The sequence below is a fragment of the Danio rerio genome, chromosome 5, assembly GCF_052040795.2.
Source record: "Danio rerio strain M-AB ecotype USA chromosome 5, GRCz13ab, whole genome shotgun sequence".
NCBI classification, from domain to species: Eukaryota; Metazoa; Chordata; class Actinopteri; order Cypriniformes; family Danionidae; genus Danio; species Danio rerio.
Window position 1 is genome coordinate 14,622,739 of NC_141025.1, and position 24,762 is coordinate 14,647,500.

A 24,762-nucleotide genomic window follows, 5' to 3' on the forward strand; every position below is an offset into this window, starting at 1 on the left:
GGCCGCTTGTATCCGTGACCTTGTCCTTTCGGTCATGACCCAAAGCTCATGATTATCGGTGAAAGTAGGAACATAGATTGACTGGTAAATCGAGAGCTTTGCCTTTCGGCTCAGCTCCTTCACCACAACGGACCGGTACATTGACCGCATTACTGCAGCCGCTGCACTGATCCGCCTGTAAATGTCACGCTCCATCCTTCCCTCACTCGTGAACAAAACCCCAAGATACTTAAACTCCTCCACCTCAGGTAAGGACTTTCCTGCAACCTAAACATGGCAAACCACCTTTTTCCGGTGGTGCACCATTGCCTCGGACTTGAAGGTGCTGATTCTCATCCCAGCCCCATCACACTCAGCAGCAAACCACCTTAGTGCATGCTGAAGGTCCATGTCTGATGAGATTAAATCCTGTGGTCCAAACCGGACCCCCTCCAGCAGCCCTGAGGCAGCCCTGCCGGAGCCCAACATGCACTGGAAACAAATCTGACTTATTGCTGGCAATTCTCCTTCTTCCCGATGGCCATCGAACCTTATTACATCGATGCAAAAATTCAATAAATAATGAAAAATACCTTATTTCTAGTCTCAAGGACTTCTTTTGGATTGGTGAACAGAGGAACAAACTGGTTTGGATTCTCAATCTTTATGGCTCGTCCACTGCCTTGTGTGATTTCCTCAGACTTTTGCCACTGAAAGAGAAGAAATCAATACAGGAGAAATTCAAAAGCTCGTCATTTCACACTCACATTTTTATTATTCAAATTTTTTTCTGTGAAAAAGCGGACAATTTGAAGGAATACAAAAGAGATGTCAGGGTTGGGTGAGGGGAAATGGGGAAAAAGGAGCGAGGACTCAAGTGCAGAATAAATGGGAATTTATTAAATAATAAAAATAAAATGCAAAATAAACTACCCCGAGGGGGAAAACATTAACAAAACAAATACATACAAACAGGACTGGGCAGGCTGGCAACGATGATAACTGAAAACATGACAAGACAAGGGTTTAAACAACAACATGTGATGACGAACTGACACAGGACAGCAAAAGTGAGGGGTATATAAACTGTGGAAAATTAACACACAAACAGGTGAACACAATTAACTAATAATGGGTTAACCAGGAGGGTGGGACAAGACAATAGACGGGAGAGCGCATGACACAGAGAGACAATACAAGCCATGCGCTCACATAACACAACAAGAACATGCAGCCAATGAGAGAACTCATTAACCGCATGTTCATGACAACAAACACAACACTGAAGCACACGACAAAAGCACGTGACCACAATGTAAACACCGAGCCACGTGCTTTGACAAGAGACGCAAGACACGAGCACACGATAGATAAACACCTTATCGTGCGCTCACACATAAGCAACGCGCATGCTTCATCTCAGCGCCAACCAAAACTGAAACCAACTAGACGGAGGCGCCGAGAATAAAGCAGCGCGCTGCTGACAGAACAAACACAAACACTAGTACAAGAGCGCGCGCGTCTGAGGGACGCAGAGCGTGCGCGGCCACATCAAGTGGCAGCGCGCACACTCGGCGTACACCCACGACGGCGCGCGCGCACACAGAGACAGAAACAGGACCAGACATGGAGTAGTGTCAGAGCTCTGCCACCAAAACAAGAATTTACAAGACCAAAGTGGCAGAACCCTGACAAGAGAATTGTGCAACAGATCTGAGAGTAGCCAGGAGAGGGCGCTGTGGTCACTGCAGAGAGTGTCATGGCGATTAAAAATCTCCCCCTGCATTGCAGAGAAGGAGAAAAGGGACGTGGGAGAGAAACACCAGTCCTCCCTCACAGCGTGATGTAACAAATACGCCCTTATACCAATAATATCCTATGATTCACTGTCAGACTATTTTCTGAACACGCTTACTGGCTTACTCATTCACACTGATACTTGTAGAAGAAAATATGAATGGTTAGTGGCTGAATGTGAAGGAGACCAAAAGATTTAGTGGTACCACTTTACAATGAGGTTAATGTCAGTTAGTGTGTTTACTAGCATGAACAAACAATGAACAATACATTTATTACAGTATATGTTCATGTTAGACGACGTAATGAAAATACAATTGTTCAGTGTCAGAACTCAGTGCATCAACTACTGTTAACAAGCATGACTTTGGATGTTTATAATGCATCAGTAAATGTTGAACTATGATTAAAAAATGCTCTACCAGTGTTGTTCGTACTTAGTTCATGTTAGTAAATACATGAACTAATGAAACCTCATTGGAAAATGTGATTCAGTTGACAGCATATTCATTCATTCATTCATTCATTTTCTTTTGAGCTTAGTCCCCTTGTTAATCTGGGGTCGCCACAGCAGATTGAACTACCAATTTATCCAGCATATGTTTTACTCAGCGGATGGCCTTTCAGCTGCAACCTATCACTGGGAAGCATCCATACACACTCATTCACATACAAACATTATGGACAATTTAGCTTACCAAATTCTTCACAGCATATTAAAAACATTATTTTAGAGATTTTAACAGGGGTGTTTGTGTTGCACATTGAAGAAGATTGGTTCATTTTGTGTTTCTTTTAAGCACTGTGTACTAAATTGTCCAGATTTACAGATAAAATCTGCTTATTTATGCTTTTAAATTGATTTATGAAACTTTGCTGTGTGTTTTGTCAAAATGCTGATGTTGAAAATACCTGTACATTTTAGAGGTTTGCATGAATCTTTTTTACAACACGAGACTACAGCCATATAGACATCTAATATAGAGTCAGATTTGTTGGCTGTCTTGCTCGCACAAGCTTTTTCCAACTCTGCCCACAATTTTTTTATAGGATTAAGATCAGGGCTTTGTGATGGCCACTAAAAAACATTCACTCTGTTGCCCTAAAGCACAATTTATCTAATTTGGTAGTATGCTTAGGGTCATAGTTTGTTTGGAAGACCCATTTGTGGCCAAGTTTTAATTTCCTGGCTGATGTCTTGAGATGTCGCTTCAGTATTTCTACACAATGTTCTTTTTTTCATGATGCCATCTATGATGTGAAGTGGACCAGTCCCTCCTGCAGCCAAACAGCCCCACAACATAATGCTGCAGCCCCCATACTTCACAGTTGGGATGGTGTTTATAGGCTTGTAAGCTTTTCCCTTTGTCCTCCAAATGTAACACTGGTCATTATGGCCAAACAGTTCAATCTTAGTTCCATCAGGCCACAGGACATGTGTCCAAAAATTATTCTTTTTCCCAGTGTAATTTAGCAAATTGTAATCTGGCTTTGTTTGTTGATTCTGGCTTGTTGATTTTCCCATGTTGTCACACAGGGAAGCAGTGTGTTAGAGGTTTTCCTTAAATACCATTCTACAGTTGTGCCTCCAATTAACTCAAATGTTGTCAATTAGCCAATCAGAAACTTCCAAAACCTTGACACCATCATCTGAGCTTTTTCAGAGGCATGATAATCTTATTGTATGTAAACTTGACATTTAAGAAAATTTATAACAATTTCTCAAAAAACATATCTTTTATTATTCTGCTATTAAGCACAACAGAAACAAATTTGTTAATTCTAACTTACCTAAAAGAGAACACGTTTAGAAAAAAAATATTATGTGCATTTTTATCCAGTGTATGTAAACTTCTGGTGTCAACTGTATATGACAGATTTCATTTGGATTTCAAATATATAAAATTTTTCATATGTTATGCAAAATATACAGTTCAGTTCAGAATTATTAGCCCTCCTGTTAATTCTGCGTTTACTAGCTTAATTAGGTTAACAGGGCAAGTTACGATAATTAGGCTGTGGTTTGTTCACAATCGAAACAAAAATATTGCATAAGGGGGCTAAATAATATTGACCTTAGAATGGTTAATAAAAATAAACACTGCTTTTATATTAGCTGAAATAAAACATATACAACTTTCTCCAGAAAAATATTTTAGGAAATACTGTGAGAAAATTCCTTGCTCCGAAATAAATAAATAAATAAATAAATTAACTAAAAAAAATCACACTGGGGCTAATAATTTTGAATTTAACTGCATAATTCAAAATATTGTATATACTTCTTCAACCATTGGAATTACAAATATATACCTATTTGTTCAAATATATTAGCGATAGGCTTCTATATATGTTTATATATGGCCAGATATCTGTATGAGTAGGCTGTCATTAAGGCTAAGAGTGAACAATAAAGTATTGATAGTTGTAAACATCGTTACTTGACAGTAATCCATTACATTTACATTAGTAAACCTTTCTATCAATGCTCCTCATCAATAGGAATTTGAGTTCTTGTCATATTTTATTACCATTGTCTAAACCGCAGTAAATAAACTGTGATGATGTGATAAACACATCTGAATAATTTCTGGTTTGACCGTACAAAAGACTTCTTTCTGACCGTAGTGCGATGTCCCGGGCTGGCCTGGTCCTGGTTGACTTTCTGATAGACATTTGGGGTGTTCAGCCACCTGGTCTTCTGCTGCTGCCTCTGGGTGTGAGGATGGAGACGCGGATGAGGCTGAACTCCATCTTCATGGAAGGAAAATGAAGTGACGGTGGCAGGAACCTCCACCTCTCGCCGGGTTCTGGAGCGCTCCAGCAGAACCGGGAAACGGTAGGCATATCCTGTACGGTAACCCTGAAGAACAAACACCAAGGGATTAGATGTCAAGAGTCAATTGCTCTAGTCTCTTTTTTTCTTTCTTGTTATTGTTTATAATTGGTAATAAAATATGTAAAGAAGCAATCATATACAGCAACAGTAAAGCACTTTCTATGCATATATAAACGTAATATAAATGTAAGTATTGTTATGTGATGCACTGTCAATATTATATACAACAATGTAAATGATCAAATTACTGAACATTTTTAATCAACTAACCAGGTTGTCCAGTGTCCTCATCAAAGCTTCAAACTCATGCTCCCCCAGCCTGCTCTTCTGCATGGGGCCAAAGGTGGATCCCGCCCAGCCCACAGTGCCTTTGGCGACCGGCCGGTGAACGTTGCGGTCCAGCATGATGAGGTTTTGTTCTCCTCCTGCACTGCACAGTGCTGCCACCTGCCAGGACAGCACAGCACTGCAGCATGATTAAACAGTTTCATCTCAGCCAAAAAAAAAATGAATGATTCACAATCCCTGCCTGCACTGTCTCTTTTCACATGGGTCACACAGTTTTTGACCAATTAATTTTCACCACCTTTCCAGTCATTGCTGAGGTTGACTTTCATTGCTATGTCATGTGCAATATATATATATATATCATCAAAACCTTTTTAAAAAATTGGCTTTAGTAATATTATTTAGCAATACTTAACAATAATAAATGTTTTCTGAGCACCAAATCATATTAACATATTGGGCCAACACTGCCAGCAGACACACAACGTCATAAGATATTAAGGCCCAATCCCAATTCTATTTTTGTACCCCTACCCCTTCCCCTTGGCCCTTACAACCAAGGGTAAAGGGGAAGGGCTTCAAAATTTACCCTTAAGAATGGGACAGCACTACACCACCTGCACATGTGAGATTAGATGACGGCGACTGTGATAGTGATTCCAGTTGTGTTTTTTTTTTGTGGTATTTATCATCAGGAAATCACTGAAGGCATATATTATGTTATCATTACAATATATTGTGGCAATAAGATCGTAACTGTACTGTGTATTTACACAGTGGCCATATTCATCAATGTAAACACACCAAAAACAACAGTAACATTATAGCAGACTCTGTAAAAAGCCCATTGACAGCCACTAGACAATACTGACAGGGTATTCCAGTGTCAGAATGCTGTGGGACTGCTGTACAGGAGTTATTAATAGGGATTATAGATCTCGAAATTTAGCATTTTTATGGCAAGCATGACGATAACACACGAACGAGGTTATGAATATATATATATAAAAATTTTAAATAATGACAAAAAATACTCATTTGTAGATCTCCTTACTTCCGGGTTCAGCAATATTGCCATTGTGGCAGGTGTATTCTGGGAAATTTTCTTACCCCTTGGTTTCAAGTGTGGTCCTGAAAAATCTTTGTTCGAAGGGCTATTCACCCCTTTCCCTTAGCCCAACGCCTTCAAGATAAAGAGAATTGGGACACTCCTACCCCTTGGCGTGCGCGCGCAAAACGAGGGGTAGGGGTAAGGGGAAGGACCAAGGGGTAGAATTGAGATTGAGCCTAATATTAGGTTAGATCTAGGTCACGACTCACGAGCATCTATGGACAATGTTATTTTGATGTCCAATACTGACATGAAATGAAGCTGATATTCAGCTGATTTTAGGTTGTGTTGGAAAGTGACGAAAATCCAACGTCAAGCCAACATCTTAAACCAACGTCATAATGACGTCAAATACTGACATTTATTTCTCAAGTATGGCAACCAAAAACCAAAATCTCATTTCCGTCATAGTGGTAACATCCACACAATGTCAAGCGGTAATCAATGCTACGTAGATGACAGCAAGCTCTGTCCCTTTTTACTCTTTACTAAACTTTACTTATTGTGCCGTGTACATGTTTCTGCTTTTCACTTTTAAAGCTTTGTTAATCCTCCTCCTTTATAACTTTCTTTTAAATTTAAATTTACATTCACACTATTACCTGGACTCTTAATTTTTCTTCGTCCATGTCTCCTGTTATACCTTCTGTGCATTTAAAAACTATTGGGAGCTACTATTATTATTATAATATACTTACCGGCCACTTTATAAGGTACACCTATCTAACTGCTCATTATCGCAAATTTCTAATCAGCCAATCACGCAGCAGCAACTCAAAGCATTTAGGTGTGTAGACATGGTCAAGACGATCTGCTGCAGTTCAAACTGAGCATCAGAATGAGGAAGAAAGGGGATTTAAGTGACTTTGAACATAGCATGGTTGTTGGTGCCAGACTATCCGAGTATTTCAGAAACTGCTGATCTACTGGGATTTTCACGCACAACTATCTCCAGGGTTTACAGTGAATGGTCCGAAAAAGAGAAAGTATCCAGTGAGCGGCAGTTCTGTGTGCGCAAATGGCTTGTTGATGCCAGAGGTTTCTTGAACATGACAATGAGTTCATCATACTTAAATGGCCTTCAGTCACCAGATCTCAATCCAATAGAGCACCTTTGGGATGCGTGATACTATCATGTTAATATGAACCAAAATCTCGAAGGAATATTTCTAGTATCTTGTTGAATCTATGCCACGAAGGATTAAGTACTAGTAAGGTGTACCTAATAAAGTGGCCGGTGAGCGTAGAACTGAAATAGGCAGACGCAGCCTGAATCTCCGAACACTAATATTCAGTCTCATTTGTCCTACTGGCCCACTAATATATTCTCCTACATTTTGTCCAAATGAGAAGCTTTTCAATTTCATTTTTTTTTTGCCTACCTGTATTTGACAGGCGGTCTGGATGTGGTAGATTGTGTAAAAGGCCTCCTCCACTGATTCTCCCAGTGCCACGATCCCATGGTTCCTCAATACTAACACCTGAACAATAACAGGAAAGAGAGATCAGCTAGAACACTGTATCAAGCTCATAAAAATCCTCACAGCCCGGATGTTTACTGTAATGTGTGATCTAACCTTGCATGTGGGGCCGAGGCTCTTCTGGAGCTCCACTCGATCCTCTTCTTCCTCCATCACTCCATTATAGTCATAATAAGCCACTTCACCCACCAACAAAGCCTCATGGGACAGCGGAAGAAGGCCACATTTCATGGCTGACACCTACATGAAACATTAATGGTGGTAAGGTTTGCTATAGGATCAGAGCTGAAATAAGGAAATAGACGTTAAGATTAATGAGAGATTGCAGTGATGACTGGAAAAGGCTACGCTTAGTGATTTTAAAACTTATGCACTAGTAGTGTAAGTCAGTAATGTATATGTGAAACTATTTATGTGTTAAATTTAATTAATTATTATTATTAATTGGAGACAATGATTCTAAAATGATAAGATAATGAAAACTATTTTAATAATAGAATGGTAAGTATTTTGAATAAAATAAATTAAATGAAATGAAATTATTTTATGTCTGAGCATGTCATTATTTGTGTGTTTATGTATATGTTTATGTGCGCATATCTGTTCGCAAATTTAGCCACTAAAATAGAATAGAATAAAATAAAGTCATTTAAGTTTTACAAACCCAAGGGGTACAAATCCCTGGAAAAATCAACAAATAAACAGACAAGCAATAAAAATAAATAAATAAAATAAATAAAATAAATAAATAAATAAATAAATAAATAAATAAAAAGATGTAAAAAAATTATTTATGTTAATAAAAAATTAAATACAACAATTTGAAAAATATAAATAACATTGTTAATAAATGCTAATAATATTAAATTCAATTAATTACATAAAATCAATTTCGTTAATAAAATAATTTATGTTAAAATAATAATTTAAATAAATAAAATAAAATAAATTAAATAATTTATGTTTTACAAACCCAAGAGGTACATATACCTGGAAAAAATCAACAATTAAAATAAAATAAAATAAGATAAAATAAAATAATTTATGTTAATAAAATAAAACAACAAAATAAAATAAAACAAAACACTGTTATGTTAATAAAAAAATTAAATAAATCATTTATGTCAATAAAACAAAACAAAATAATATAAATAATTCATGTTAATAAACGAAACAAAAACCAAAAAAACAAAAATAAAATAAATGTAAATTAAATTAAATACCTGGAAAAATCATCAATTAAACAGACAAAGAATAAATAAATTCTTGTAACTTATGTGGTTAAAACCCTTGATGTACAAATAATTAGCAATTAATACACAACTCAGTTCTAATACACATATAGTTTATATAATTTAATTCTAGAAGACTAGATAAATAGCATTACTGACGAATGGTTATTAGATAAAGTTACTTATATTTTGTTATACAGTAATACAGGGAGTTTTATGAACTCTGTAATGGATAAATACCTGAATAAATGCGATATACGTCATATAAATATTAAACAATCAACAAACATTAACTTAGTATTTAGTTAAGACGCCGACTTAAGACCCATCTTTTCAAGCAGACTTTTTTAGGACTAATTTTATCATGTTATTTTACAGTTAAGATGTGTTTGTATTTGTAATTTTCTCATTCTTCATGTATTTGAAATTATATTAGGCAGGATTTTATTAATTGTTATTGGCATGTTTGTTTTAAAGCAACCTTTTATGTCCTGAAAGGTGCCATATATAAACAAAGTGAATCATTATTTTTATTATTATTAGTTATACATTCATGATTGACACAAATACGTAAATAAAGGCTTCAATGTGGTTGTTTTTTGCTAAGAGACTTAGTTTGTGTTTTATTACCGCGGCTGTGGCTGGAGTGTGGAGGTGCAGCAGACACCGGACATCAGGTCGGGCAGAATAGATGGCAGAATGAAGACTGAACGAAGACAGATCCACTGCGAGAGCAGTGCTACCCTTCTCCACCACCTCACCCAGAATATTCACCTTCACCTGCACAGCGCAGAAAGCAAAACTTTCACTCCAACACATCAAAAACAACTTAAGAAAACACTATAATCTTTTCAGAGAGCAGATCTGTTTGCAATATTCATTTAAAGTCTGTGTGAATTGGAAGTTGCAGACACTTTTATTTCATTGATGCACTTATAACAAACTGAATATTGAGTAGGGGGTGGAGCTTTCTATTTGAGCATCATTTCCTTGTAGCAAACTAACAGGGGCGCGGCTAAGAATATTGTGGTTGATGTCATCAAACTAACGTCAACAAAAAAGGACCGCCACTCCAAACCCAGAGGCAAACTGTCAGACTGTCACGATCACCAGTGATAAGCTTTGGGAGAACATTCATTATCACCAGAACTACAAGTCTGCCACTGATATGAACTACAACTCCTGTAATGCACCTCACACACATCTGTTTTGGATCACAGATGATTTCACACACACAGTTGGAAGCTCATCAAAGGCTGATTACACACACTAAATATGCTGCTCAGGGCTCACAAAATCTGGCAGCCAGAAGTTCTGGGGCTATTGTTTTTGCAGTTGGGCTACCAAAATCTATCTACACCGTGCATGGTGGGTTATCTAGATAGCCCGCCATGCAATGTTTAGATAGATTTTGGTAGTCCGACTGAAGAAAACAATAGCCCAGGGACTTCCATTAGTATCTGGATGCAGCCTTTAATATGCAAGCTGAGATTGCATCACTCAGCGATGCAATGTCAGACATGATGCACTCAATGGAGTGAGTGACGTCACTGTGAAGGGTAGGGTTACAGGTGGGGTTAGGTGAGTGCATTAAAAAGCATTGGATGCAGCTCAGATTGCACTGCACCATGTCTGCATCCAAACCCCTTTTGGGACTTCGTGCTACCAGATTTTGCGTGCCCTGCTGCTCACATTCCCACATACATTGCTGAGTCTTGTTGTTGTCTTTGACCTGTAGTATTACATTAAGCGTCTTCCATGTTTATTTTGTGTTTCTTGACCCTTGCCCCATTTTCTTGTTTACGTTGTTTGCCACCTGTATTCGACCCTATTGTCTGTGACCTCGACTACTCTTCTGGATTGCCCTAATGATACTGTTTGTACCTGTTGACCATTGCCTGCTTGACAGTTATAAACAAAACTGCATGTGGATCCTTACTCTGTCACCCCGCATCACCTTTTTTCTCACAGACTTTGATTGAAGATTACCAAGACCATTTTTTCATTGGATTGACTCGCACAGTTATTTTTATCACCTAAATCATTGTTTCCCAATCCTGTTCCTGAATCAGTATCAGTTTTATTGCCAAGCGTGCTTCACACACACAAGGAATTTGTTTTGGCTACAGAAGCTTCCAGTGTACATAAAGTGACAATTGACAACACAAAATAAATATCAGGAAAAAAGATGATAAACATTAAACAGAGATGCAGTTAGTAAAAAAAGAAGCCACACCAACAGTACACTATAAAACCCAACAGTCAACTTTATCAAATGAAATGAGTGTAGTTAACTCAATATGTACTGAAAGTTAATTCTACTTATTTGAAAAGAGTTTTGAACTCAGTGTTGAAGGTAATGAGATAATTAAATACCTCATTACTTCAACTTAAATGAGGTAAGTTCACAGTACTCTTATTAGATTGTCGAAACTCAAAGGGTTTGTAGCAATCAGTTTCCTTAAACGGCTTGAGTTGCTTTAACTTATTGGACTTTGCAGTTCTCTTTATTTATTGGGTTTTACTGTGCTCAAATTGCTCCATTTACTCAAATGGATTAAATTCACAGTGCTCATTAGGATTAGTTTTTGAACTTAAACGGTCTGTTGCAATCGGTTTCCTCAAATAGTTTAAGTCACCGTAACTTTTTGGGTTTTACAATGTACACGTTCAACCTCCCTAATTAAACACACCTAAATCAACTCGTCAGAACATTAGAAGACATTCCAAAAACTGAAATAAATCAGTCAGATAAGGGAGACATCCAAAAATATGTACTGTTGGTGTGCCTCCGGAACAGAGTTGGGAGACACTGACTAAATAATGGCAATATGGACTAGCAAAATAAACAATGTAAATTTTCTTGAAATCTAAAAAAAAACAGTAATTAAAAATAAAACATCTCATTTAAATGACTCCATTATCCTTTCATTCGACAAATTCAATCTTTTTTTTTTTATAAAAAAATAACACTGTACTCACACATTTGCACATATACAAACACAGATGTGCACATATATACACATAGACACACAAACTACCTGACAAAAGTCTTGTAGCCTATCCAAGTTTTAGGAACAACAAATAATAACTTGACTTGTAGTTGATAATTTGATATCAGAATCGGCTTATATGGAAGGCAAAGGCCTCTAGATTACGCTTATTTTACCAAAATCAAATATAATCATGCATTGATTTTTTTTTTATCATTTAATTAGGACAGTAAGGTCTGACTTTGCTTAGACAAAAGTCTTGTCACTTAACAGACATAATATACAGTATAGAATATAAAGTCATGCTGCAGTTAAAAAAGAATTAATGTTGTGTATGACTCCCATGAGTTTGGAGGACTACATCCATACATCTCTGCAATGACTCAAATCACTTATTAATAAAGTCATCTGGAATGGAAAAGAAAACATTCTTGCAGGATCCCCATAGTTCATTAAGATTCTTTGGATTCATCTTCAATGCCTCCTCCTACATCTTACCCCAGACATGCTCAATAATGTTCATATCTGGTGATTGGGCTGGCCAATTTTGGACCCTCTTTGCTTTCAGGAACTTTGATGTGGAGGCTGAAATATGAGGAGTGCTATCCTGCTGAAGAATTTGCCCTCTCCTATGGTTTGTAATGTAATGGGCAGCACAAATGTTTTGATACCTCAGACTGTTGTTGTTGCCATCCACTCTGCAGATCTCTCGCACACCCCCATACTGAATTAATGTAATACCAAACCATGTTTTTTCCTTCACCAAACTTGACTGATTTCTGTGAGAATCTTGGGTCCATGCGGGTTCAAATAGGTCTTCTGCAGTATTTGGGATGATTGGTGTGCAGTTCAACAGATGATTCATCTGAAAAATCTACCTTCTTCTGACACTTTTCCAACTAGAAGTCAAGTTATTATGTGTTGCTTTTACAACTGGGATCCACGACAAGAATAGTCAGGTAGTGTACACACATTCACAAACAGACATACACACAAACAGGCAGACATGCCACTGCACGCCCCAAACGTCACATTACAAGTCACAAGTTTTGATACAGTTGTGCGTGCACTCGAGAAATCTTTTCATGAGCAACAATTTGTCTTAGTGTCTTAGTTTTGCAACAATGCATACAATATGTGCTGAACACACTGAGGCTTTTAGCTTTATCAGGAAATAATTCACATTCTCAAACAGTGATGCACTGCTTTAGTGACCTTGATCTCAATTCATATTCACAATGAAACAATGTCATCAGAAGCCATCTTGCAGGACACAGGAGTAATCGATGTGTGTGAGTGTGTGTATGCTTGTCTGTGTGTCTGTATGCGAATTTGTGTGTGTGTGGATTGTGCGTGCGTGTCTGTATGTGTGGTGTGTGCATGCCTGTGTGTGCGTGTGTGTGTGTGCGAGCTTGTCTCTGTGCGTGTATGTCTGTATGTGAATGTGTGTGTATCTGTGGTGTAGTGTGTGAGTTTGTGTAGAATGTGTGCGTGTCTGTGTTTATGTATATGCCTGTGTGCAAATGTTTTCTCTCTGTGCGAATGTGTACAGTATGTGTGTGCATGCGTGCGTGTATGTTTGTGTTTATGAGTAAATGTGTGTGCATGTCTGTGTGTGGTGTCTGTGTGGTGTGTGTGTGTGTGTGTGTGCATGTCAGTGGTGTCTCTCAGTGTGTAAGCGCAAGTCTGTCTTGTCTGTGTATGACTGTATGTGTGTGTCTGTGTGTGTGTGGGGTGGTCTCTCCATGTGTGTGTGTGTCTCTATGCGGGTGTTTGTGCATATCTGTGTGTGGGTTTCTCTCCATGTGTATGTCTTTATGTTTGTGTTTGTGCATGTGTGTGTGTGTGTGTGTGTGTGGGGGGGGGGGGGTATGAGTGTCTCTGTTTTTGTGTGTCTCTGTGTGTGTGTGGGTGTGGGTGTGTGTGTGCGTGTGTTTGTGTGTGTCTCTCTTTGTGTGTTTGTGCATGTGTGTAGGTGAAATTCTGTATTACAGTAGATTCTTTTGTAAATTGTGCCGATATGCATGTTGTGTGTGTGTCTTTCGTTGTGTGTTTGTGCGTGTGTACCCACTTTTATATTTAAACCTATTTTTATATAACATTTTCAAATTCCCCAAAAACATCTCACTGGGGATGTCCTCATTGTACACACAAATATTTTAATTGTAAAACTGCATATGGACAGAGTCTCACCAGACTGGAGGCCGTCACCTCCCCGTAGGCCAGACCGTCTGGCAGCACCAGGAAATGTTCCTGTTCTTTACTGACACGCATCTGCACAGAGAAAAACACGCTTGTATCAACAGCAACTCACAGTACATAGTACATAGTGTATATAATATATAGTGTATATAATATATTCCTGGAGAGGCGCAGCTCTGAACAGTTTAGCTCCAACTCACACCTTCTTAATAGTCACTAGTAGTCTTGAACAACTTGCCTAGCCAGATCAGCTGTGTTTGATTAGGGTTGGAGCAAAACTGTGCAGAGCTGCGGCCCTCCAGAAATCCAGTTTGAGACCTACAGTATGATATATAACAACAATGCCTACAGCAAACTGAGGTAAAAAAGAACAAATCACTCACAAAGGAAATCTCTGATGTAATGTAATCATCCTTACTAATAATTTAAGCAATGTCTTACTAAATATGTTTAGCTTTTTATAAGAATTTTTTGATGGCAATATTGTTTTAGGTTAGGAAATTGCAGGTTTATGCACCCGTCAATGCTGAGCTTTCTGTCTTTTTTTGGCTTTATATTGTAGGAAAAAAGGAATTTATTTTTATTACTTTTGTGTCTTAATTTCTTATTACAAAAATGTTTAGACTAACAACAGATTAATCAATCTTTTCTATTGTATTATAACACATCTAGACCAGACACACTTCCTCTTTTTTTTACTATGCTGCATACTTTTTAGAAGAACTGCTGACTAGTGGAAAAAGCAGAATAAGAATAAACTTAGGTTTGTTCCAGACTGCTGTCTGGACATGTCACAAGGAGCATGATCTTTGTAGAAGTTATAAAATATATTAAAGATGCAAGTAATTGTTCAGTTCTGGTATGCAGAGAAGAGGTGCAGAAAGAGGAAGTATGTCTAGGGGTTACAAAGAGCCAAGGGACTGCAGAATGACTGATCAGTGACGTTAAACCAAAACTCCACCTGTTATTATCAGTTGTGTATATATGCTGGAGTCAGGAATTGTAAGTTAGTTGCGAACCTCCTGAATGTAATTCTTGTATTGCATTGGGGTAACGTAACACAAAACTCTGTCATTGAATTATTCATTTGTATCTAATAAATTACTAATATTTTTGGCATTGAAGAAAACACTCTCTAGACCTTTTCTTATTGAACACGCATGGAATTGGCTTGGTATTCCAACATTGTAATGGGCACTATTTTAAAGATCTAGGTGCAAAGTCTAAAGCACATGATGCAAAAGCATTAAGAGTGTGTCCGAATCCACTTTTGCTATTTTAAGGATGGAAAAATAGGCTCTGCGACGCGGCTCATGGTCTAACAGTATTGTGCTTATTCTCTTTATGAGATAAGAATGTGTTTCGAGAATAACGTGCATTAAACCAATTAGAGTCTCATCTCACATTCACTTCAAGAGTCAGTTGCATAACACCATGGTGCATTTGCTATTTACATGGTGGACTTTGTAAGTAGAAAAACTGAATGCTTCACTAGCGAAAAATTTATTAAACAGACCATCTGCAGCGCGAGGATAAAGAATGAGCCTCGACCATTCGGCCTCTTTACTTTACTTTTACTCTTTACTTTACTCCTTTACTTTCGTGGATATGAAAACAGTGTTGTACGCACTCCACTGAAGACAACCATTAGCCTACATATTGAATTTCGTTTGTTAAGCAAAAAGATTTGTTTCAAAACTATTTCTAAATTCATCTCTAATTTCCAACAGCCAAACAAATAAATGAAGTGTGAGTTATACCCAAATCTACGTAATCTTGTTTTTTTAAAAACAAATATAAATATGCATATAATAAATAATACTGCTAATAATAATATTTTATAAATGCAAATTGTCATGAATAAACTAAAAAAGCCCCTCTGACATAAAGAAGGCATGAAGGCTGTGGTTTTTATAATTATGTAGAAAATAATCATTTTGTAACATTTTAACCCTTTTTTTTTTTTTCATTTTTGAAGATATTTGTATATTGACGTGCATCCTGTGTGTAAGCATTTAAAGCTGCATAGACACATGGTCAATTGCACAGTCTATTTCAGTTCCTCAAAATAGCAACATGCCACAAAACATGAAAATTACTGGTGCACTGGTCTGAAAATAGCAACAAATTGTGCCAAACATGAATTTGGCAATTTTTTCCACAATTTTTTTTTCTCCTGTTTTAAGCCACAAATCTCAACAGCAGCTCTAACATAAACAATAAACATAACATAAAACATCTTTCAGTTTTATTCATATCTATATTCTGAAGTTTTTTTTTACGCAGAGATACAGTTGGAGTCAGAATTATTAGCCCCCCTGAATTTTTAACCCCTCTGTTTATATTTCCCCCAATTTCTGAGAAGATTTTTAAACGCATTTCTGAACATAATAGTTTTAATAACTCATTTCACTGATTTATTTTATCTTTGTCATAATTACAGTACATAATATTTGACTAAATATTTTTTAAGACACTTCCATATAGCTAAAAGTGACATTTAAAGGCTGCAGGATAGGGTAATTAGGCAAATTATTGTAAAATGATGGTTTGTTCTGTAGACTAGCAAAAAAATATATATATCGCTTAAAGGGGCTAATAATATTGACCTTAAAATGTTTGTTTTTTTTAAATAAAAACTTTATTTTAGCCGAAATAAAACAAATAAGTCTTTCTCCATAAGAAAAAATACTATCAGACATACTGTGAAAATTTCCTTGCTCACTTGGGAAATATATATATATATATATATATATATATATATATATATATATATATATATATATATATATATATATATATATATATATATATATATATATATACATATATATATATACATATATATATATATATATATATATATATATATATATATATATATATATATATATATATATATATATATATATATATATAAAACAATATATAATGAATATATACAACTTTAAAATTTTCAAAAAGTATTTGGAAATATATTCCGTATTTACGCAGTATTTTAAAATCACACAGTCTTTGTAAAAACCTTTGACTCTTTTGCCCCCCACCCCCCAAAAAAATAATAAAAAAATAAAATAAAAATTAAATCTGAATTTATTAATGTTCAGATTTTTTTTTTTGCTAGAAATGTATGCAAATTAACAAATTTAACATGATAATGGCTCATTTGCATATTTTTTTACAATAAAACGTCTGCTATTCTCAATGTAATTAAGTGGGGTCGTACTGTTTGTGAGAATGATTTGTTGTTTGTTTTTCCTACCTACCTGCAGTATCTTGTCTTACATGCAGGAAAAAAATATATGAAACCACAAAACTGTAAGCACAAAAATATTTAGCAGCACTGCTGTTCCTGACATTGAACATAAGACATTTTTTCTTAAGCAGAAAATCTGGAGTCTGATTTATCTTAAATGATATTTATTGTTAAAGACAGACCATTTAATCAATCAAGCTCTTAAAAGCATGAGGCAGTCTTGGCACGTTGACAGAAGGTGTGAAGGTCCCTGAAGTGCGTTTAAATGTGGAGCTTTGTTCATCGAGCAATGTATTTTCAATTGAAACATGAAGACATGGCAGGACATCAAGTAGCCCCCCCCCCCCAACCCCTACCACCCCGTAAAAACTACCTGACTTTTATGTAGCTTACAGTGGGAACCAATGGGTGTTCTTGGAGAGTGGGTGGGAGTCCCGGCTGGGTCAGTTAGCATTTCTGTGTGGAGTTTGCATGTTCTCCCCATGTTTGTGTGGGTACTCCGGTGTCCACCACAGTACAAAGACCTGCACTAGGTGAATTGAATAAACTAAATTGGCCATAGTGTATGTGTGTGAATGAGTGTGTATGGATGTTTCCCAGTACTAGGTTACAACTGGAAGGGTAGCGACCAAACGAAAATGAATAAATGAATGTGTTCTTGGAGCTTTGTATGATTACAGCTGAACCACTAAATTCCACAATATGTTCTGACAATGTCTTTGGTTTATTTTCTGTCTATAGAAGACGAGAGAGCTCTCAGGTTTAATCTAAAATATCATGGAATTGGAATGCAAGCACCTTTATTTTAAAACTCGATGTCAGTTGTCTATGCCAATTGTCAAGCAGACAACAAATTTTTATCCAGCATTGTCCTGTAATAGATTTTGTAGCATATTTTTGATGTCAATGTTAGATCTCAATTGGATTTCGAGGTAGTTTAAAGTGTAGGGATACATAATCCAGTGTAGATTTGCAATTGAGGCTTTCAGATGAATAAAACTTTCCTTATACCGTAAATATTTTTTATTTAAAATCTTATTTTTCTTTTATTTTATGTGTTGCTTATTTAGTAGTCAAAGGGGCATCAATGTGTGGATGTGAAATGTATGTCAAGGTTTTGACATCAAATGAATTAGCATTATAGACATGTTTTTTTTACATGCCCGATGAGGATGAGGGTGGGTAATTAAGAACAGAATTACATTTTTGGGTGAACTAACCCTTTAAGACTGACATATTAATACTGACATTCAAAAAAACTCAATTTGATTTCAATGGATTTTACTGCAGGGTTGTGTTTTCTTACTGTGAGGCATGTGTTCGCCAGTTGAGCCCATCCGTACAGATCCAGCAGGCGGTGAACACTGGCCAGCTTACAGCGCATCAGTCTCTCCCCCTTCACCATAGAGCTCGGCTCCCATCCGTGCAGATCATTGATGGGGGTTACGATGGTGACGGCTGCTGAGGAACGACAGAGCACAGAAACACAAGTGTGTGTCAGTGAACATCTCAGTCATGAAGGACTGCATGTAAAAAGAGCTGCGCTAGTTAAAGAGTGCAACAGACACCATGAAAGACATTTGAAATGTGACTAACAGTTCAAGTAAATCTGAAAAGCACAATCCAATTCATTTGAATGGGGTATATGGACATGGATTTTTAATTTCAGTCAGCCAGCCCCACAGCTTCCGGTTAATTGTCATCTCATACAAAATCACTGCATTTAAGATCTGATTTCTTTAATAAATAGTGATCTTCACTGCCTCACTGAGATACAATATGAAGTGGATATCAAACCAAACAAGAAGCACTGCATTAAATTATATTTTTCCAAGCCATGTCTTTAAAATATGGAAATGAATTTTACCGCAGTGTTTTCAATGGAATTTCTGCGCTAGCCTGGTGCTAATGACTGCGCCCATGTTTAAACGGTATGTAGTCTCTTTGTACGCTTTCAAGAGTTCACACTTAGCTGATAATCAAAGCGTATTTGGCATGCTGTCCCGGGAGAGAGCCCTGAGCTCATAATATCCTCGAGCCCGGGGCTCCCTCCTGTTAGAAGGACGAGAGGGGAGTTCGAGCTCAGTTAGGTCTCGAGAACTCCCCTGCTTGTCGCCGTGAGAAGTGTAAACTAAGGTTGTATTGGGTGATAATTTGTTTTAGTCGATTGGCTATGGTTTATGTTTTTGGATGGTGGGAGGAAACCGGGGAACCCGGGGGAAACTCACGTGTACACGGGGAGAACATGTAAACTCCGCACAGAAACACCAACCGGCCCGATAGGTTGGACCAGCAGTGTTCTTGCTGTGAGGCAACAGTGCTAGCCACTGGGCCACCTTGTCACCCTATCAGAAAAGGGGAAGGAAGTAGGGGTGGAAAAAAAGGGGGATGGGGGGGCTTCAAGACGAAGATAACTGGAGTGAAAAACTTAGATTATTTATATTGCTTCCGTAATCATCTAATAGGGCAGATTACGTAGCTAATAAGGAGCCAGCCGTGTTGATCATAAGCACGTGATCCTCTCGAAATTAGTTTATGAATAAACCACACTTAACAACAAAATGGATGCTTAAGTCTATTTAAGAGTATGTAAATTACAATACAACACCAATGCTGTTAAAACAACCTTATGAAATTGAAAATAGTCACTTACAGCTCTCACTGGAAGTTCATCATTGGCTGAAAAGCACTAGCTGGGCATATAGCTCACATTCAAGCTTAAAACTACATTAATGGCATAGTTCATGCAAAATAAAAATTCAGCTATTATTTACTCATCCTTTACTACAGCTTAAGCTTGTTTAAGGCTGTCTTTTTAGGGTACAGCAGAGTACTTTTCCTAGTAGTAAAATATTCCCAGTATTCATTAAAATAAATGTAGATATTTTAATGAATACTGGGAATATTTTACAACGGAGTGTGAGTAAATTATGAGGAAATTTTCATTTTTGGCTGAACTGTAAATTTAATGCATCTAAATGAAAGAATAGTGATATGGGAATTAGTACTGGTTTACCGAAAAGGAAGCTTATTTCCGCTATACAGGTTAAAACAAGGCGTTTCCTCCTTTTTAATCGTACAATTAAAAGCACAATTGAGTAAAATTGTGAACCTGTGAACTGTTAGAGCTGAGAGTCAGCTTATAAAAAGATATAAGCTTGAAATGGTAAGAAAGGATGTGTGAAACATTTAATAACATTTTATTTTAAAAGATGAGGTTACATCCTTTTTATTCTGCAGTCGAATAAATCTGGGATGTAAACTTAGAATGATTGTACGATGTTTTTTTTTTAAGGAAAATTATATATTAAAGTATGCATGAATCGGAAGTTGCTAAGGCTTTTATTTCAGCATGTTGATGTACTTCCAACTGAAACTGCATATTAAGTACGAGGGGAATCTTTTTTTTTTGTGCATCATTCCTTTACAGCAAACAAATGGTTAGAGGGGCGTGGTTAAGAATATTGTGGTTGAAACTGTCAAACTGACATCAACAAGGAAGGATCGCTTCTCTAAATGTAGAAGTAAACGTTAAGCCTTTGATTGAAGATTACCAAAAACCAAACTTTTTCAGTAGATAAACTTACATGGATTAATTGTTAATCTAAAGAATAACCATGTACACTAGCAAAATTAACATTGCAATTTTTGATTTCACATGGACTTTGACAACATAATGAATGACATTCACTAATGCTCAATACACCATATTCACTATAAAAGATGTGCACTATAAAAGATGTGTTATTTGTGTGAAATGTAATGTAGGCACTAATGAAACACGAGCAGATGTAATGGTGTTTCGTACTGGATGGAGTGACGGGAAGAGCGGCTGGAGACCCGTGAGTGGCCATGAAGTCTGCGATCTGTCTGAGAGCCCACAGGTTGGAGGAGCTGCCTCCTTTCTTCATCTGCTCCTGAATCAACACATCCAGCTCCTCTCGAAACGACTGAAACACACAAATGACACGCAGTGCTCAGCAACATACCGCCTGCATACTGACATTACAGATTAGTGATATATTAGTCATTTAGTCTGACATCGGGAAGTGTTTGAGGGAGATGATTGGGATATTCAGAATTTGGTTTTAGGTGTTGATTTTAGGACTGCACATGCAAAATAGCCTTCTGTAAGGTGGCTAGGAGAGCCCATATATGCCTCTGAGAAAACATATGGATGTTAAATGTTACAACTTACTTTGCACATTTTTAGCAAAACACAAACATAAAAATCCTCACAACACATGCAAATACAGAAATGCACTGCAAATAGCACAGATCATAACAGAAATGTGTCGGGGGACCCCAAAAGGGACGTACCTGACTGCTTCCTGTTTACAGTCAACATTGTTTTCGGAGTTCAGAGAGGTGTGTTTTTGGTTTATTTCAACATCCTGGTCATTCAGATCCTTATTGTTTGTATATTTTACCACTAATAATCTGAAGAATTGCATAATTGATGTTAAATGAACCACTGAATAAACAGGGAGCAGTCAGGTGCATCATTTTTTGTAGTCCCCCAACACATTTCTGTCTGCAATATTTGCAGTGTGTATTTCCATGTGTTGTGAGAATTTGCGTGCATGTGTGGTGTTTAGTGTGTTTGTTGTTGTTTTTCTATATGCCTGTGTTTTCTTAAGTTGCAGCACATTCAAGATCTCCTGGTGCTGTGTTTCTGACTAATTGGATGTACCAAAACTTTCTTCAATTAAACAAAGAGAAAACTGAAGTGATTACATTTGGGAACAAAGATGAGGTTCTCAAGGTAAATGCGTACCTTGGCTCTAAACGTCAAACAACAAAAAATAGGTTCAAGAATTTTAATGTGACTCTGGAGTCAGATCTGAGTTTCAGTAGTCATGTCAAAGCAGTTAATAAATCAGCATACTATCATGTCAAAACATTGCAAGAATTAGATGCTTTGTTTCCAGAGAAACATGTTCATGCTTTTATCAGCAGCAGGGTGGATTACCGTAACGGCCTCCTCAGATGTGCTCCAACATTAGGCACGTTCAAATCAAGACTGAAAACACATCTGTTTAGCTGCGCCTTTACTGAATGAGCACTACATCTGACAGCTATGTCTGTTATGTTTTTCTATTTTTTCTTCATTCTTTTATAACCTGTTTTAACACATTTTAATCTTAATCATTTTTATTATTTGTTTTTATTTTCTTATACTTGTCTTATTTGTTCCTATTTATGTAAAGCACTTTGAATTGCCCCTGTGTATGAAATGTGATATATAAATAAACTTGCCTTGCCTAATTGAAGCAAACAAAAAAGAAATATTATGACATAAGTAAAACTATACAATGCAATAACATAGATAAAAACAACAACACATGCAGTGATGTCAGCAAAAAGGTTTTCCACAGCAACGTCATAAAAGCAAATAATCTCTCTATAAATAAGGTATAGCTGAAAAAGTATATACTTAGGGAATAGTGCACCCCAAAATGGAAGAGAAATGGAATCATTTAATCATCCTTCATTTGTTCAAATCCTTATTTTTTGGGGTGCACTATGCCTTTAAGATTTTAGGCTTTCACAGTCTTATCTTTTTTTCTACAAAATAATCTACAACTTCGATGCAAAAAGTAAGAACTGAAACAATTTTCAAAACAATGTTTAAGCAACAACTTAAGGTTATCATTTTTAGGAATATTGATATAGTGTTGAAAACAAAGCTTCTGTTTTGGCATTGATAGTTCAGCTAAAAAAAATATAACATCCAAAGAAACTATTTAAGTTCTTTTTAGTGGAAAAAAAAGCTTCTTTTTTTTTTTACCTTGAATGTTCTTCACATATGAGATTATTTAAATAACGGTGACCAAAAGGTTATTTGTGCAACCAAAAATAATTCTTCTATGTCAAGTCTTAAAAAATAAAAAATTTACTTTACAATATGGTTGTATTATTTAATGCATTAACTAACATGAACAAACAGTGAACAACACATTTATTACAGCATCTATTTATCTTTCTATTCATCTAAAATTGCTGGGTTCCACACAATTAGCTTGTGCTGGCACAACATGAAAGAATTAACTTAACTAAATTAACTAACACAAATTTAAGTGGATTAAACATAAATCAATTAATTTGCCAGCAAAAACAAACAGCAAAGTTGTTTAGTGTATGATTATCAATTATTAATAATGTGATTATTAAATGCTGTATGAGTATTGTTCGTTGTGAGCAGATGTAAGTAAATACATTAACAAACATTAACTAATGAAACTTTATAGTGTGACCTTTTTAAGTGTAGTTTTACCTATAAAAATTGGCAAGAATCAGAAAATGTTTAAAAAAAAGTTGTAAATCAAGTACCGTACAAACAATTAATACAGCAGAAAAACACATTTGTGAACAACATACGGAAACAAACAGCTGGAAGAATATGTGAGTTCCAGGATCCAGATCAGTCCACAACAGAGAAAGAGAGAATTGGTCATCCTTGAGTGTAATGTTGAGCCCTTCAGTTCTATCATGTTGTTTTGAAGCTACTCCTAAAACTGCTCTCTCACTGTTTTCTCCTCCCCTTCTCTCTCTCTCTCTCTCTCTCTTTTTCTCTCTCTCTCTCTCTCTCTCCCTCTCTCTCTCTCCCTCTCTCTCTCTCTCTCTGCAGCTGTCAGTGGTGATTCAGGACAGATTATATCTGAGCTGTGGAGATAATCATATCTTTTGGAACCTAATGAGGGGGAAGGGGAGAGAGGACAGAGGGATTGGAGGCAGGACATTAAAGGGTGGACAGACAAATAAAAGCAGCAAACCAATGTGGGACTTCTGCGGATGTGAGATACTGTACTGTATTCTGCACTTTCACTGAGCTTTCTGAAAGCATACAGCAGCCACATGGGAAAGCCATTCACCTCCATAACTACACCTTATTATCGTATCATTCCCAAAGAAATTGCAGGATTCTGAAAGTAAAATTCCCTTTTGTTTTTTTTTTCAAGTAGAAATATGTTAATGATGATAATATAAAAATACAGAAACATCCCAACAAAGTTATCAGGAACTGATTTATTTTAAGTTTGCCATGATAACAGTAAATAATATTTGACTAGATATTTTTTAAGACACTTCTATACAGCTTAAAGTGACATTCAAAGGCTTAACTGGGTTAATTAGGTTAACTAGGGTAATTAGGCAGGTTATTGTGAAAATTATTAATAGTTCTGTAGACTATGGAAAAAATATAAAGGGGCTAATATGTTTGAAATTAAAAAAAATTAAAAACTGCTTTTATTCTAGCCGAAATAAAACAAATAAGACTTTCTCCAGAAGAAAAAAATATTATCAGACATACTGTGAAAATTTCCTTGCTCTTTTAAACATAAGTTGGGAAATATAAAATAAATAAATCAATAAATCAAATGGGGGCTAATAATTTCGGCTATATCCAATCAATTACATATATTCGCGTGTCTTCACGCACTCAAACTAGTGTAACTTATGAATTAGGATTGTTTTTAATACAGATTTTAAACATAATATAAGAGGTTTTAAGGTGATGTAGTGATTCAGCAGTGTTTCAGATTTTATTATGCTATAATATATAGTTCAGAATAATAAAAA

General features: G+C 36.4%; 1 protein-coding gene across 20 annotated transcripts in view; it reads right to left on the reverse strand.

Moving 5' to 3' along the window:
• The window catches only part of add2 (adducin 2 (beta)), a 53,148-nt gene that overhangs the window by 14,226 nt on the left and 14,160 nt on the right, over nucleotides 1-24,762 (reverse strand). For 5 of the 20 annotated variants that reach the window (XR_015490519.1, XM_087252789.1, XM_087252794.1 and 2 more), the window contains exons 1-10: nucleotides 23,456-23,667; nucleotides 20,987-21,128; nucleotides 18,485-18,639; nucleotides 13,914-13,994; nucleotides 9,358-9,507; nucleotides 7,592-7,735; nucleotides 7,397-7,495; nucleotides 4,886-5,062; nucleotides 4,400-4,639; nucleotides 573-689 (exon numbers count right to left, since the gene is read on the reverse strand). Coding sequence is in view for 17 of the 20 variants with exons in the window: in XM_087252789.1 (XP_087108915.1) it covers nucleotides 573-689; nucleotides 4,400-4,639; nucleotides 4,886-5,062; nucleotides 7,397-7,495; nucleotides 7,592-7,735; nucleotides 9,358-9,507; nucleotides 13,914-13,994; nucleotides 18,485-18,639; nucleotides 20,987-21,089 (1,266 nt within the window). In the remaining 3 variants the exon portion in view is untranslated. Of the gene's footprint in view, nucleotides 1-472; nucleotides 690-4,399; nucleotides 4,640-4,885; nucleotides 5,063-7,396; nucleotides 7,496-7,591; nucleotides 7,736-9,357; nucleotides 9,508-13,913; nucleotides 13,995-18,484; nucleotides 18,640-20,986; nucleotides 21,129-23,455; nucleotides 23,668-24,762 lie in introns of those variants that run through there. The other 15 variants (XM_087252787.1, NM_001365435.2, XM_087252797.1 and 12 more) reach the window with 5 other exon arrangements.